Raw genomic sequence first — 17,269 nt, 5'->3', positions numbered from 1 at the left:
ACCGATACGTGGACTAGTAAGCACGGTCAGGGGCGTTATATCTCCCTAACGGCACACTGGGTAAATGCAGTGGCGGATGGGCCTTAGGCGGATAGCAATTTGGCGCATGTCCTTCCACCACCGAGGATTGCAGGGCGCTTCAGTTTGCCTCCTGTTCCTAACTCCTCCTACTCCGCTTCCTCATCCTCTACCGCCTCCTCATCCGGACAGCGTAACACCTTCACCACCAACTTCAGCACGGCCAGGGGTAAACGACAGCAGGCAGTTTTACAACTTGCCTGTTTGGGGGAAAAACCACACAGCGCGCAGGAGTTGTGGAGGAGCATGGAACAGCAGACAAATGAGTGGTTGCTGCCAGCGAGCCTCAAGCCCGGCCTGGTGGTGTGCGATAATGGGCGAAATCTCATAGCAGCTCTGGGCCTAGCCGGTTTGACGCACATCCCTTGCCTGGCGCATGTGCTGAATTTGGTGGTGCAAAGGTTCCTTAAAAACTACCCCGATATGTCAGAGCTGCTGCAGAAAGTGCGGGCCGTTTGTGCGCACTTTCGGCGTTCTCACCCTGCTGCTGCTCGCCTGGCAGCGCTGCAGCTTAACTTCGGCCTTCCCGCTCACCGCCTCATATGTGACGTGCCCACAAGGTGGAACTCCACCTTGCACATGCTGGAAAGACTGGTTCAATTAAAACCTTTGGGGATCAATTAAATTGCGTGATAGTCTGTGTCGGTACGTGTGAGATCCACCTTTCCAAGTTTTTGGGGTTCATCTCATACTTCTGAAGATTTGAGGGTGCTGCCTGTTCCATACTCCTCCTCCTACTGCTCAACCATCCTTTTAGGGGTACAAACAATAGTAATTGGGGCCTAGTGTGGTGGTGTACGTGTGAGATACATACACTTTCTTTTTGATCATATTTTCTATTCCGCTATTCAATTAAAACCTTTGGGGATCAATTAAATTGCGTGATAGTCTGTGTCGGTACGTGTGAGATCCACCTTTCCAAGTTTTTGGGGTTCATCTCATACTTCTGAAGATTTGAGGGTGCTGCCTGTTCCATACTCCTCCTCCTACTCCTCAACCATCCTTTTAGGGGTACAAACAATAGTAATTGGGGCCTAGTGTGGTGGTGTACGTGTGAGATACATACACTTTCTTTTTGATCATATTTTCTATTCCGCTATTCAATTATAACCTTTGGGGATCAATTAAATTGCGTGATAGTCTGTGTCGGTACGTGTGAGATCCACCTTTCCAAGTTTTTGGGGTTCATCTCATACTTCTGAAGATTTGAGGGTGCTGCCTGTTCCATACTCCTCCTCCTACTGCTCAACCATCCTTTTAGGGGTACAAACAATAGTAATTGGGGCCTAGTGTGGTGGTGTACGTGTGAGATACATACACTTTCTTTTTGATCATATTTTCTATTCCGCTATTCAATTAAAACCTTTGGGGATCAATTAAATTGCTAGATAGTCTGTGTCGGTACGTGTGAGATCCACCTTTCCAAGTTTTTGGGGTTCATCTCATACTTCTGAAGATTTGAGGGTGCTGCCTGTTCCATACTCCTCCTCCTACTCCTCAACCATCCTTTTAGGGGTACAAACAATAGTAATTGGGGCCTAGTGTGGTGGTGTACGTGTGAGATACATACACTTTCTTTTTGATCATATTTTCTATTCCGCTATTCAATTAAAACCTTTGGGGATCAATTAAATTGCGTGATAGTCTGTGTCGGTACGTGTGAGATCCACCTTTCCAAGTTTTTGGGGTTCATCTCATACTTCTGAAGATTTGAGGGTGCTGCCTGTTCCATACTCCTCCTCCTACTGCTCAACCATCCTTTTAGGGGTACAAACAATAGTAATTGGGGCCTAGTGTGGTGGTGTACGTGTGAGATACATACACTTTCTTTTTGATCATATTTTCTATTCCGCTATTCAATTAAAACCTTTGGGGATCAATTAAATTGCGTGATAGTCTGTGTCGGTACGTGTGAGATCCACCTTTCCAAGTTTTTGGGGTTCATCTCATACTTCTGAAGATTTGAGGGTGCTGCCTGTTCCATACTCCTCCTCCTACTGCTCAACCATCCTTTTAGGGGTACAAACAATAGTAATTGGGGCCTAGTGTGGTGGTGTACGTGTGAGATACATACACTTTCTTTTTGATCATATTTTCTATTCCGCTATTCAATTAAAACCTTTGGGGATCAATTAAATTGCGTGATAGTCTGTGTCGGTACGTGTGAGATCCACCTTTCCAAGTTTTTGGGGTTCATCTCATACTTCTGAAGATTTGAGGGTGCTGCCTGTTCCATACTCCTCCTCCTACTGCTCAACCATCCTTTTAGGGGTACAAACAATAGTAATTGGGGCCTAGTGTGGTGGTGTACGTGCGAGATACATACACTTTTTTTGATCATATTTCCTATTCCGCTATTCAATAAAAACCTTTGAGGATCAATTGAATTGCGGGATAGTCTGTGTCGGTACGTGTGAGATCCACCTTTCCAAGTTTTTGAGGTTCATCTCATACTTCTGAAGATTTGAGGGTGCTGTCTGTTCCATACTCCTCCTACTCCTCATCCATCCTTTTAGGGGTAGAAACAATAGTAATTGGGGCCTAGTGTGGTTTTGTACGTGCGAGATACATACACTTTTTTGGATCATATTTCCTTTTCCGCTATTCAATAAAAACCTTTCTAGGGCAAGATCTTAAATTACAGAAATATGAGGAGACCGTCAAATAAGGGCCGTGGCCTGGGTCGTGGTGCTGCTGGTAGAGCTCCTGTTGCAAGGAGAGGACGTGGTCGATCTGTGCCAGCTACACGCACAAGTGAAACACCTTCCTCAAGTGTGAGTAGGCGACAGAACCTGCATCAGTATTTGGTAGGGCATCATACGCCCCTAGAAGTGATGAGGCCAGAACAAGTGGAGGCGATAGTAGATTGGTTTGCTGCTGACAGTGCCTCCAGTTCCTTCACATTGTCTCCCACCCAGTCTACTGCAGAAAGGTCACAGTTGGCACCTGCAGCCGATGTCCAACCGTCTTTCACCTCACCCCCTTGCAAATCAGGCAAGCAGTCTGAGCCCCAAGCCATACAGCAGTCTCTTCTTCTTTTTGATGACTCTGTCAGCAGGGTTTCCCAGGGCCATCCACCTAGCCCTGCCCCAGAAGTGGAAGAGATTGAGTGCAGCGATGCCCAACCACTTATTTCTCAAGATGAGTACATGCAAGGATCATCACAGCACGTCTCCGATGATGACGAAACGCAGGTGCCAACTGCTGCGGCGTTCAGCATTGTGGAGACCGACAAGGAGGGCAGGGGTGAAGACTGGGTGGAAGATGATGTGGAGGACGATGAGGTCCTCGACCCCACATGGAATGAACGTCATGCAGGTGACCTGAGTAGTTTGGAGGAAGAGGCGGTGGTCGCACAGAGCCACCAGCACAGCAGAAGAGGGAGCAGGGTGCAGAAGCGGAGCGGCCGTGCCCTAGACACTACGCCCGCTACTGCCCAACGCAGCAAGGGAACGAGCGCACCAAAGTCAGCTCAAAGGAGTTCTCTAGCGTGGAAGTTCTTTAGAAAATGTGCTGATGACAGGACACGAGTGGTTTGCACCCTGTGCAATCAGAGCTTGAAGCGAGGCATAAACCTTCTCAACCTGAGCACAACCTGCATGATCAGGCATCTAAGTGCAAAGCACGAGCTGCAGTGGAGTACACACCTTCAAAACCAAGAAACGTCTCTGGCTCATCCTGCTTCCTCTTCTGCTGCAGTCTTGGCCGCTCCAGCCACATCTGTAGTGATACCGGCACCTGCCACCCCGCAAACAGACGATCTGTCAGCAACACCACCACCTGGGTCACCAACAACCATCTCCACAATGTCCCGTGGAAGCGTTCAGCTTTCCATCTCCCAAACACTTGAGAGGAAGAGGAAGTACCCCCCTACCCACCCGCGATCCCTGGCCCTGAATGCCAGCATTTCAAAATTATTGGCCTTTGAAATGCTGTCATTCCGTCTGGTGGAGACGCACAGTTTTAAAAACCTTATGTCGGTGGCTGTCCCACAGTACGTCGTGCCCAGCCGCCACTACTTTTCCAGGCAAGCCATCCCTTCCCTGCACAACCAAGTGGGGGAAAAAATCAGGTGTGCACTGCGCAACGCCATCTGTGCCAAGGTCCACCTAACTACCGATACGTGGACTAGTAAGCACGGTCAGGGGCGTTATATCTCCCTAACGGCACACTGGGTAAATGCAGTGGCGGATGGGCCTTAGGCGGATAGCAATTTGGCGCATGTCCTTCCACCACCGAGGATTGCAGGGCGCTTCAGTTTGCCTCCTGTTCCTAACTCCTCCTACTCCGCTTCCTCATCCTCTACCGCCTCCTCATCCGGACAGCGTAACACCTTCACCACCAACTTCAGCACGGCCAGGGGTAAACGACAGCAGGCAGTTTTACAACTTGCCTGTTTGGGGGAAAAACCACACAGCGCGCAGGAGTTGTGGAGGAGCATGGAACAGCAGACAAATGAGTGGTTGCTGCCAGCGAGCCTCAAGCCCGGCCTGGTGGTGTGCGATAATGGGCGAAATCTCATAGCAGCTCTGGGCCTAGCCGGTTTGACGCACATCCCTTGCCTGGCGCATGTGCTGAATTTGGTGGTGCAAAGGTTCCTTAAAAACTACCCCGATATGTCAGAGCTGCTGCAGAAAGTGCGGGCCGTTTGTGCGCACTTTCGGCGTTCTCACCCTGCTGCTGCTCGCCTGGCAGCGCTGCAGCTTAACTTCGGCCTTCCCGCTCACCGCCTCATATGTGACGTGCCCACAAGGTGGAACTCCACCTTGCACATGCTGGAAAGACTGTGCGAGCAGCAGCAGGCGATAGTGGAGTTTCAGCTGCAGCACGCACGCGTGAGTCGCTCTGCGGAACAGCACCACTTCACCACCAATAACTGGGCCTCCATGCGAGACCTGTGTGCCTTGTTGCGCTGTTTTGAGTACTCCACCAACATGGCCAGTGGCAATGACGCCGTTCTCAGCTTAACTATCCCACTTCTATGCCTCCTTGAAAAAACAATTCGGGCGATGATGGAAGAGGATGTGGCACAGGATGAGGAGGAGGATGAAGAGGTAACATTTCCAAGGCTTTCAGGGCAGTCATTCGCAAGGGGCTCCGAGGGTGGGTTCCTGCACACACAAACGCCAGGGACACAATTGTCCAGCAGGGGCACAGTTCTGGAGGATGAGGAGGATGAGGAGGAGGAGGAGCTGGAGGAGGAGATGGAACCATGTTCACAGCAGGGTGGCACCCAGGCCAGCTCATGGCCATCACTGGTGCGTGGCTGGGGGGATACAGAGGACACGGACGATACACCTCCCACAGAGGACAGCCTTTCGTTGCCTCTGGGCAGCCTGGCACACATGAGCGATTACATGCTGCAGTGTCTCCACAACGACCGCCGAGTTGCCCACATTCTAACTTGTGCTGATTACTGGGTGGCCACGCTGCTGGATCCCCATTACAAGGACAACGTACCGTCCTTAATTCACTCACTGGAGCGCGATCGCAAGATGCGCGAGTACAAGCGCACGCTGGTAGACGCCATGCTGCTGGCATTCCCATCTGACAGCGGGGCCGCAGTGGAAGCACAAGGCAGAGGAGGAGGAGGAGGTCGCCAACGCAACCAGGGCACCACCAGCACCTCAGAAGGCAGGGTTAGCATGGCCGAAATGTGGAAAAGCTTTGTCAGCACGCCACAACAAACAGCAGCACCAGCAGCTCAGATGGAACGTCTTAGCAGGAGGCAGCATTTTACCAACATGGTGGAGCAGTATGTGTGCACACGCCTACATGTAGTGAATGAGGGGTCTGCCCCCTTCAACTTCTGGGTCTCCAAATTGGGCACATGGCCTGAGCTTGCCCTTTACGCCTTGGAGGTGCTGGCGTGCCCTGCAGCCAGTGTATTATCTGAACGGGTATTTAGCACGGCTGGGGGCGTTATAACAGACAAGCGCAGCCGCCTGTCCAGAGACAATGTGGACAAGCTCACGTTCATTAAAATGAACCAGACATGGATCCCACGGGACTTTTCCGTACCTTGTGCAGAATAGCAATGGATACCGACCTTACCCACCCATTGTTCCATTTTTGCTCTTTCTCACTCTTTTGGGGTGTACCCTCATTTAAAATTTGTGAAAAGAAGCAGTGTTGGCTACCTCGTCCTCCTCCTCAGGGCCAGATTAACGTAGGGGCTATTGGAGCTGCAGCTCCAGGCCCCTACCTTTTATATAGGCCCCGGGTTGGCCATATTCACTGTTACCGCTCTTCTGTCACTTGTAAACACAGAAGTCTGGCTTCTATGCTCGCTTCCCCAGGCAGCACCCTCAGAACCTCCCCACACAGCGCGAAGGCCGGACAAGGAGGGACAGTTGCCGATGCATGGATGTGTTTATGGGCTTCAGAGACAGCATCCCATGTTGAATTAGGCATGCATGGCTGCACCCTTCCTCCTCTGGGTGCATGGCAAGGCACGGCCCTTAAGGCCCTTCAAAATCCTCAGCACCAAGCCCATGATGCTCTTAATCCGGCCCTGGTCCTCCTCCACTGCCGCTTCCACCTACACCGCCCATAGGTGTGCGCAGCCTATTGCATTAAGGTGTGCACCCCAAAGTTGAAATACACATGCATGTGTTTGCCAGCAGGGAGAGTAATGTATCGGGCCATGTACCTGTAGGCAAAGAGAAATAGAGCAGAGCAGGTCCGAGGGAGATCTTTCCCATCTCCTCACTGGCAATGCTATGTGCCCTAGGTGATTAGGGTGTGCCCAGGCACACCCGGCACACCCTGTGCGCATGCCTATGTCACCGCCACATCCACCACCACCTCAACCTCCCTCCTACTCCATATGGGCCTCGTCCTTCAGAGATGAAGAAGAACATTGTTTTATTTTTCTGTTTTTTTTTTTGTTGTTTTAAGTTATTTCCCTATCCACATTTGTTTGCAGAGCACTTGCCATGCTCTTAATTACGTTTTGCTGCCATTTGCAGCACTCTAGCCCTTTCCTTTGGTGTTTTAGAGCCATTTTAGTGCCTTAAAGTTCGGGTCCCCATTGACTTCAATGGGGTTCGGTGTCCGGGAAAAGTTCAGTAAAAGTCCGGGACACGGACCCGGACTTTTCTTTAAAGTTCGGCCGAATCCGTCAAACACGGACATCTAGGTGTCCGCTCAACCCTACCTACCACCATAAAAACCTTGTTTACTTGAAGTGTAGTAAATGGTGTTCCTAGTTGTCCATGTTATATGCAAACCTTCTGAAAGCGAAGAAGATGAAGAGGAGTCAGATTCTTTCATATAATCTTTAATTGAGTTCTTCTCTTTTTTTTTTTGTCCCAAGTTGAGTTTATATCTGCAGTTATTCTGCCACTTATATGCTTCCCCCGTTAGAGGCAATTTTATGCATTTTGACAAATATTGCTTTAACCACTTAAGCCCCGGAGGATTTTCCTGCTAAACGACCAGAGGGTATTTTGCGATTCGGCACTGCGTGACTTTAACAGACAATTGCGCGGTCATGCGACGCTGTATCTAAACAAATTTGGCGTCCTTTTTTTCCCACAAACAGAGCTTTCTTTTGGTGGTATTTGATCACCCGTGCGATTTTTACTTTTTGCGCTATAAACAAAAAAAGAGCGTACATTTTGCAAAAATAACAATATTTTTCACATTTTTTTATATGAAATTCCCCAAAAAAAAATGTAAAAATCAAAATTTTTTTAAATTTTCGGCCAATTTGTTTTATGCTACCTATGTTTGGTAAAAAAAAATCGCAAAAAGCGTATTTTGATTGGTTTGCGCGAAAGTTATCGCGTTTACTAACAAAGGGAAAGATTTCTGTCATTTTTGGTGTTTTTTTTTTTTAACGTGTAATGGCGGCGATCTGCGATTTTTTTTGCGGTACTGCGACATTGGGGCGGACAGATCGGACCCTTGACTGACATTTTTGACACTTTTGGGGTTACCAGTGACATTTCTACAGTAATCAGTGCTATATATATGCACTGTTACTGTAAAAATGCACTGGTAGTGAAGGGGTTAACTTTATTTGGGAGGGAGGGGCTGTGTGTGTCCCTAGGGGCGTGATTCTTACTGTGATTGGCTGTAGCTCTAGCTGTAAGGACACTGATCAACGGATCTACATACTAGATCCGAGTGATCAGTGTTTTTACAGCGAGGAGAATGACAGGTGGCTTGTTTACACAAGCTGCCTGACATTCTCCTTCTCCCCCGCCGATCGCCGAGTGACCGGCGGACATCGGGTCCGCTGGTCACACGCGCGGGGGGGTCCGTGACCGCGCGGGAGCGGGAGCGCGCCTCCGCGGGCGCGCGCTCGCTCCCCAGAGCCTCACAGGCGAGCGACGTAGACCTACGTCACTCTGCCTGTGAGGGGCCGACTGCCGCAGTAAATATACTGTGAGCAGTCGGCAAGCGGTTAATGAATTTCTCAAGGTAATCTTTTAATTCTTTTTCTTTGTTCAGCATGAAGAACCCAATAAACCACAAGTTTCCAGCTGAAATAGCAGCTGCCCTTTCACACTTTTTTATCCTAACATATCTATCATATAAACCCAATTACTAAAATAAGGTAAAATAAAAACATTTTTGTGCACACCATAAGTTCTTTTCTTAGCAATACATTGGAAAATACAGTGCTGAGGCAAATGTATGCTTTTGCTTCCTTTATCATTCCTATTAATCTTGGGCAGGTACCCTTCAAACTCTGTTGCCCAGGAAAAGCAGCTGAGCCAAAGACTATGTTGCCTAGACTTGTGTTATACGGGATAGCATAACAATGATACTTTATCACCTGAATGCTTTAATTCATCAAATCAACAAGTTGCTGCAACACATTTTCAGTAGTCATTTCCCAGTGTAGTAGTCTGGACCAATCCATTACTGCCTAAGCAACAAAATCAGAGGGAAAAATGGGTTGCCGCACCAAACCTGCTGTAGTCTTAAGTAACTTCAAGAGAGATAATACATTCTTGTCCATTGAATCCCAAAATATTGGAACATCCTTAGCTGAAATTAGTCTTGTTTAGACAGGAAAATTATAGATTATCCAAAGTTTAAAAAAAGACATCAAAATGTTTGCAATCATTAGCAAGTAACCCTTGCAATGGGGGTGAATCTGGAGTACCTTAGCAGATCTTTTCAGTTTTTTAAATCCCAGCAAAACAGCCTTACTTACAGAGAGCGTAAAAACATCATCTAGCTTAAACATTGCAATGACCGCTTAAATAAGGCTCATCATGGCCTTGCTTTGCCTAGCAGAGTAGTCCAAGTGTTTGCCTTCACTAATAGAGTTAAGAGAATCTACTGATGAGTCCTGTAGGTCAGAAGTCAAATACAGTAGGTCCACTTACCCAGAGTTAGAATCCAGACAGCAAATGGGGGAAAGAAAGAGACTTTTTACCAGAGTCGGCTGGACTAAGACCTTAATGATCAGGGATGTAATCGATGGCACTCACTTTAAAACAAATAGACCAGCCTCATGTATGCCTGAATGAGGACTCTGAGGTTGAATGGAAAAGGGACAGCTCAGAGAAAGACTTCTAAGCATCACACAGTGAGTCTGCCTAATGTTGTGTCAAACATAAGGCATCATACAGTAGAAGCAGAAAGCAAAGTCTTCTGGGATAAATTGCAGATAGGGCTGTTCAAAGATGGAAACACATGTACAGAATCAGTACCCTGGAGTGCTGTTGTTGAGGCACAGACTGCTGTGAATCATAGGATGCTCCTCCAACTGCAGAGATACTTATTTGAAAACAAGACTAAACTACCTGGGATGAATGTGCTTTGTGAACAATTTTTTGTGCTTCTCTCCTTTTTTGAGGGAGGATTAGGGGAAAGACTGAGTGTACACTTTTCTCTCTTAGCAATCATATGAGGACTATGTGGGGGTCCGGTTGATCAGACATGGCATTTGTTGAAACAATTTATGCTTTTAAACATATATATATAGAAAGCATTTCAGCAGATGCAGCAGTTCTTTTCTAAAAAAGTGGGCCTTGTCCTGTGAAATGCTCATGTTTGGAATCGTTAATGGAATATCATATCTGGACAATAATTCTTGCCTCTCGCTGCATTACAGTTATAATCTGTGTTGTAATCTGCAATATACCAAACATTGTGGATTATTTCTCCCTTTGTTGAAATGCCCTATGGGGCTTTTTTTTAAAACAATTTTTTATGGAATGTTTTGAATAAAACATTCAATTTGTTATAATACTTTTTGGTGTGGTACCAAAAAATATAATTTTAGCGGTTTTCTGTTTAGGGCTTTTCTGTTTGATATGTACTGATTTCACAGAATGTGGTACGAGTAAATCAAATAGACTGTGTGCTTTCTTGTGAGGTTCCTAACATCCAGAAGGAAGAGATAGGCCAGAGGTCCTGTAGTTAGGAAAAACTGCTCTTACAAGGATGGGTCCTGAAACGTCAGTGCATTTTCTGTGGTCTTGTCGCGCTCAGGAAGAGAACGGTTTCAGTGAATTCCCAAATTAGGAGTATGCCATGACCCCATACAGGCTGACAGTCAACCAGGGCAGAAAAACTGAAAATATGGATAAAAAGGAGAGAGGCACCATGTAGCCCAATATAGTGTAGTAAGTTAGTTTATTGAAAAATGTTTTTTAAAAAGTAATATGCACTTGCCTTGGTGAAGCAACTGAGCACATGTGACAATAAGATGAGCCCATGGCTGTGGATGGATAGATGGGACCACTGAAGGCACAGGAGTAAGAGCCGCTGGAGGTGTGGGGAGGGGAGCTGTCTATGACAGTGGGGAGTGAAGCTGCTTGAGAGACTAGAAAAGCTGGAGCCACAGTGGCTGTTGCTGTCAGCCAGTCCAGTGAGCCAAGTCTTTACTGCTGGAGTCTGCCGTACATGAAGAGATGAACAGCCTGGATGCCCTCCTGTGAGAGTGTGTGTATGATCAGGAAAGTGTTTCAGAAGAACTATAACATTTTCTTAATCAGCCTTCCTTTATCAGCCTGAAATCCCTGAACAGCCACTGACAAGCAAGTTGCAGGGGGCTTGCAAGTTTTTGTTTTGCATAGAGTTTACATTTCCGTGCAGGTGGCCAGGTCATCAAGACATCAGTGAATTCCATTCACAAAAGTGTATCGAGTTTTTCTTATTCTTGAGTTATTTCATATAATTTTAATTAAAAAATATTGAAATAAATATATTTCTGTGAATGAGTATACAGTGAGTGGTGGGTTATTGTTAAAATGGTTAGGATTTTCACAGCATGTCTTGTAAAACCCTGTTTTTTTTGGGAGCTGGCATGAAATCTACATTCCCCACATAAATGCTTCCATATTCCTGCACCTTCTCCAGGCCCATAAGGGTAGGGAAGGACACAGGTAGATATTTTGGGAAAGGACCCAATGTAGGGCTAATGTTTTGATGCATTCACTTAATGTTGACAGGCATAAAGACTAGTGGACATATATCAGAGACCATTCCTAATATAGGGGTACAGCCTATATAACTAAACTAAAATAAGTGTTAAGAAAGAAAACTGATTTGGTAATATAGTTTATGTATGCCTTTGCAATAAACTCTTATTTGCTCGCTTTTTTTCTGGTAAATATATAATTGAAAGTGTTTTTTGATGCAAAAATGCAGGTTGATCCTGCCAAAAAAATCTTTGGAGTTGATAACCTCCTATGGTATCTGCCTCTGCTGACCATTATAAGTTAGCAATTTTCAGCTCTTTTTGGACTGCAGAACATCTCTCCCTATGTTATGAAGATTATATGTAGGGTTGGTGTTTAAATAAAAAAATCCTGTTCTAACATGACAGTGCGAATCCTTCTCCATAGATGCAGCACAGTGAGTTAGTGCTGTCACCCTGAGACGAGAAGTGTGTTGCTGGCAGGATCAGCCAATAAAAATGAATGTTCTTTGGTTTATAGTCACTTTACCGGATCATATCTATACATGAATCAACCCAATTCATGTCAGATGTTGAACGTATCAGATATTTGGCCATGTTTGATAGTAACTGAGCTATTATTGTAATAATTTTCAAGCTTCTTTCTTCTGTTTTAAAGTAAAACTAAAAGCAAAACTTTTTTCACTTTTTGGATTAAGGAGAAGTTATAGTCCCTGTCAGTTTTGTTTTTGCCATCTATGTCCTGTTAGCCACCAGTATATCAGAACTAGTGTCCCATTGGAAGATTTTGCAATAAGGGCTCTTTCACACGGACGTTCCGTATGTCCGTAAATCACCCCATCCGTTTGCGGGTGATATACGGACATAATGAATGTCTATGTGATTGCGGATGTCAGCAGATGACTATCCGCTGACATCCGATTTTCCTCCTTTCAGTTCTGTTCCGATTTTTGAAATGGAACAGAACCCTATTTTTGTTCCGTTTAAAAAACGGAACGGATGCAAAATCGGATATCAGCAGTGTCATCCGCTGACATCCGCAATGCCCATAGACATACATTATGTCCGTATATCATCCGCAAACGGATGGGATGATAAGCGGACATACGGTGCGGATGACACAAGTGTCATCCGTGTCCGTGAAAAAAAGAAAAAAGTTCCGGAGCGGATCGCAATACGGTCTGCTCCGTGTGAAAGAGCTCTAAGTCTTCATTTGGTGGCAACCCAAAATGTGAATTTTCTTTCACCTTCACTCTAAGAGTAAACGCAACTAATAAAGAGGGTGAATCTTCCTGACGAGCACAGACAGCAGTAAAAACCCGACAGGTGTTATAATCTTTCTCCACTCTATACAGGAAAATAGCTTTGCCATTAGTTATACTTTAAGTTGAAGTTGCATCAAACAGTTCAAAACACCTTTTGTTATGAAAGTGATCCATTAGACTAAATTCACTATATCTACAAAACCTTTATGAACGCTTTTACAGCTTTTTATTAATTTTTTCTTTCTGTTATAAACAGGTAAAAATGAAACTGTTGAGAACAGTGGCCATGTAGAAAAGTGCACAGTAAAAAAATTTAAGCAAAATCATAAATCTGTGATCCATAAGAGGAAAATGGGTAAGTCAATTAAATACTTAAGACAAGTATAATATTTATTAATAGCTAACTTACTAGTTGCATTAAGGTAAAAAAAAAAATCTGCCTGTAAATCCACTTTAATGGAACATCAATGGAAAAAATGCATGTGAAAATAAATGTGTGATTGTCATGGTCTTACCTTCTTGCTGTTCTCCTTCGTTTGACATGTGCTGGCAGCCATCTTGGTTTCTGGGTTTCTTGTAGCCTCCCACCCTGCGGCTCCTCCTTCCCACTGGGAGGAGCTGGATGCCTAGCTCATATATATAGGAGGTCTGTGGCTTCAGTTCCCTGCTTGGTCCTCCTGTGTTCACATGCTTCTAAGACTGCTGCTGCTTCTGGTTCCTGATCCTGGCTTCGTCTGACTACCCTGCTGGTTCCTGATCCTGGCTTCGTCTGACTACCCTCCTGGTTCCTGACCCCTGGCTTCGCAAAGACTCTGCATCGGTTTCGCCATCCGTTTGGACTTTTGCTTTATAGCTTGTTTTTCAATAAAGCTTTCTTATTTTCACTTATCTGTTGTTGTACGTCTGGTTCATGGTTCCGTGACATTAGGACCAAGCCATGAATTCTGACGGTACAGGGCCATCCTCGCTACCCACGCTGGTTGCCAGACTTGATCAGCAGGATTACCTGTTGGGTTGGTTCGCCGTGGCGTTGCAAACCCTGCTTGAACGCACGGTACCACAGGCCATGAATTCTGACGGTACAGGGCCATCCTCACTACCCTCGCTGGTTGCCAGACTTGATCAGCAGGATCACCTGTTGGGTCAGTTCGCCGTGGCGTTGCAAACCCTGCTTGAACGCACGGCTCATTTCGCTCCCGTTGCCGATGGGTCGGTTGTCGCTCCTGGGCCCGCTCCTACTGCCGCTCCGGTTGTTGCGCCAGAGTCTACCCCGACACCTGTTATTGCGCCTGCGGTGTTTCGGGGTATGTCCGGTTCTGCCCCCCTTCCACAGCGCTTTGGGGGAGAGCCAACTCAGTGCCGAGGTTTCCTTAACCAGGTGGGCATTTATTTCGAGTTGCTGCCACATGCCTTTCCTACTGAGAGATCAAAGGTGGGCTTCTTAATCTCGCTGCTCTCGGACAAGGCCTTGGCCTGGGCCAGCCCTTTATGGGAGAACAACAATCCGGTGGTTGCCGAGTTTTCCGGTTTTGTTGCTTCTCTTCGGAAGGTATTCGATGTGCCGGCTCGTGCTGCCTCTGCTGCGAAGCTCCTTATGTCCATCAGACAGGGTTCACGATCCGTAGCTGAATACGCCATTGAGTTTCGTACCCTGGCAGCAGAGGTGGGCTGGAATAATGAGGCTCTGGTCGCTGCTTTCTCTCATGGTCTCTCGGATGCCTTGAAGGATGAGGTTGCAGCTAAGGACCTACCAGTGGAGCTCGAGTCTCTTATTTCTTTCCTGATTTTGATTGACACCAGACTCAGGGAGAGACCTTCCTTTAAGGAGAGTCTGCGGAGGCCTCCTAACAGATTGGCGCCAACCTTTGCTGTCCCACCCGTGCCTCCCTCTCCTCCCACGCCTCCTGGGGATGACTTGTCTGGGGGTGAACCCATGCAGCTGGGGTTTGCTCGCCTGTCCGAGGGGGAGAGGGTACTCCGGAGGCGCGAGGGCCGATGCATGTACTGTGGTCTCAGTGGGCATTTTCGGTTGGCATGTCCGAACCGTCCGGGAAACGCTCGCACCTGAGATCCTGTCGGGGGCAGATCTTGGGTTGGAGTCTCCTCGTCCCCGGTTTCCCGTGTTGACAAACCACTGATCACTGTTGTCCTCTCCTGGGTCGGGGGCTCGGTGACGACCCAGGCGTTGGTGGACTCTGGTGCTGGTGGTTTGTTCATTGATAGTGTGTTCGCTGCCGCCAATTCCATTCCTCTGCAGGCTCGAGGTTCTCCTCTGGCTCTTGAGGCGATAGACGGCAGACCCCTTCTGCCGCAACAGGTGACTCATGAGACCCTTCCAGTGGGGTTAGCCATTGGTGCCGTCCACAGAGAGTCGGTCTGCTTCCAGGTTATTTCGTCTCCACACTACTCGGTGGTCTTGGGGTACCCCTGGCTCCAGAAGCATAATCCGATTTTCGATTGGAGATCGGCCGAGATCCTCTCGTGGTCACCGCAGTGTGGGGCTAGTTGCATCCATGGGCCTGTCAAGTTGCTGTGTACTTCCTCGGACTCTCTGTTGCCCCCTGAATACGAGGAGTACCGGGATGTATTCGATAAGGTGCGCGCGGTTGCCCTACCTCCGCACCGCCCATACGATTGTGCCATCGAGTTACAATCTGGTGCCGTTCCTCCTCGTGGCAAAGTCTATCCACTGTCGGTAGCGGAGAATGAGGCCATGGAGGAGTACGTGAGGGAGGCGCTTTCACGCGGACACATTCGCAAATCCTCGTCCCCGGCAGGGGCTGGATTTTTCTTTGTGAAAAAGAAGGGCGGTGAGTTGAGGCCTTGCATCGATTACAGGGGTCTCAATCGCATCACGATCAAGAACGCTTACCCGATACCCTTGATTTTCGAGCTGTTCGATCGCCTTAAAGGGGCCACGGTCTTTACCAAACTCGACCTGAGGGCGGCATATAACCTCGTAAGGATCAAGGCGGGCGATGAGTGGAAGACCGCGTTTAACACCAGGACCGGTCATTATGAATCCTTGGTTATGCCCTTTGGGCTGTGCAATGCGCCCGCAGTCTTTCAGGAATTCATCAACGATGTTTTCCGTGACCTGTTGCAGCAATGTGTGGTGGTCTATTTGGATGACATCTTGGTATATTCTGAGTCCATGGAGACCCACATTCTGGATGTCAAACGAGTGTTGCAACGGTTACGAGAGAACAAGCTGTTCGGTAAGCTTGAGAAATGCGAATTTCACCGATCCCAGGTAACCTTCTTAGGTTACATCATTTCCGCTGAAGGGTTCTCCATGGATCCTGAGAAGGTTTCGGCTGTCTTACAGTGGCCCCAGCCCAGTGGTCTTCGCTCCCTGCAGCGCTTTTTGGGCTTCGCCAATTATTATCGGAAGTTCATCAGGGACTTTTCCATGCTAGCCAAGCCTCTCACGGATCTGACCAGGAAGGGCAGTAATTCCCAGGTCTGGCCGCCCGAGGCCATCCGAGCTTTTGAGGCTCTAAAGTCCGCCTTTGTGTCGGCTCCGATTCTGTCGCATCCCAACCCTGGGTTGCCCTTTGTCCTCGAGGTGGACGCGTCTGAGACGGGAGTAGGCGCCCTTCTGTCTCAGCGTAGAACACCAGAGGGTCCTCTGCTTCCTTGTGGGTTTTACTCCCGGAAACTGTCTTCCGCGGAGTGCAACTACCAGATTGGTGACAGGGAGTTATTGGCCATCGTGCAGGCTCTTAAAGAATGGAGGCACTTGCTCGAGGGTTCGGTGGTTCCGGTCCTCATCCTGACGGACCACAAGAATCTGACCTACCTCTCTGAGGCCAAGAAATTGACACCACGTCAGGCCAGATGGGCTCTGTTCTTGTCACGTTTTAATTACGTGGTCTCCTACCTACCCGGTTCCAAGAACATCAGGGCAGATGCCTTATCACGGCAGTACTCCGACCTGTCCAGGGAGGAGTCGATTCCGACTTCGGTCATACCTCCGAATCAGATCCTGGCCGCCATTCGCACCAGCCTGACCTCTCCCCTGGGTGAGCAGATTTTGGCGGCTCAATCTGGTGCTCCCTCTGGGAGACCCAACGGCAGATGTTTTGTGCCTGAGGAGTTGCGCACTCGGTTGTTGCGAACCTACCACAACTCCAAGACCGCGGGGCATCCTGGAAAGAATCAGCTGTCCTGGGCTGTTTCACGTCTGTTCTGGTGGCCTTCCCTACGTTCCGACATCGCTGCATATGTAGCGGCATGCTCCGTTTGTGCCCAGAGTAAGTCCCCTCGGCACCTTCCGTTGGGCCTTCTGCAACCCTTAGCCACCGGGGAGCGCCCATGGTCACACCTGGGGATGGATTTCATTGTGGACCTCCCTGCATCCCGAGGCCATACGGTCATTCTCATGATTGTGGATCGGTTTTCCAAAATGTGCCACTGTGTTCCTCTCAAGAAGTTACCCTCTGCACAGGAGTTGGCCACGATTTTTGCCAGGGAGGTCTTCCGGTTGCACGGTTTGCCCAAGGAGATTGTGTCGGATCGGGGGAGTCAGTTTGTG

At 47.9% G+C, this 17,269-nt stretch overlaps 1 protein-coding gene across 1 annotated transcript in view; it reads left to right on the top strand.

Annotated features, from left to right (window-relative positions):
* The window catches only part of LOC309549293 (AT-rich interactive domain-containing protein 4B-like), a 239,794-nt gene that overhangs the window by 50,061 nt on the left and 172,464 nt on the right, over positions 1-17,269 (top strand). Inside the window, exon 2 of the mRNA XM_082249444.1 lies at positions 12,989-13,087. Within this exon, the coding sequence (XP_082105570.1) occupies positions 13,084-13,087 (4 nt within the window). The 5' untranslated portion in view covers positions 12,989-13,083. The remainder of the gene's footprint in view (positions 1-12,988; positions 13,088-17,269) is intronic.

The sequence above is a fragment of the Pelophylax lessonae genome (genome assembly GCF_965119305.1).
Source record: "Pelophylax lessonae genome assembly, chromosome: 3".
NCBI classification, from domain to species: Eukaryota; Metazoa; Chordata; class Amphibia; order Anura; family Ranidae; genus Pelophylax; species Pelophylax lessonae.
Note: the sequence above shows the minus strand (reverse complement) of the source record. Positions and strands in the feature narration are given on the sequence as shown.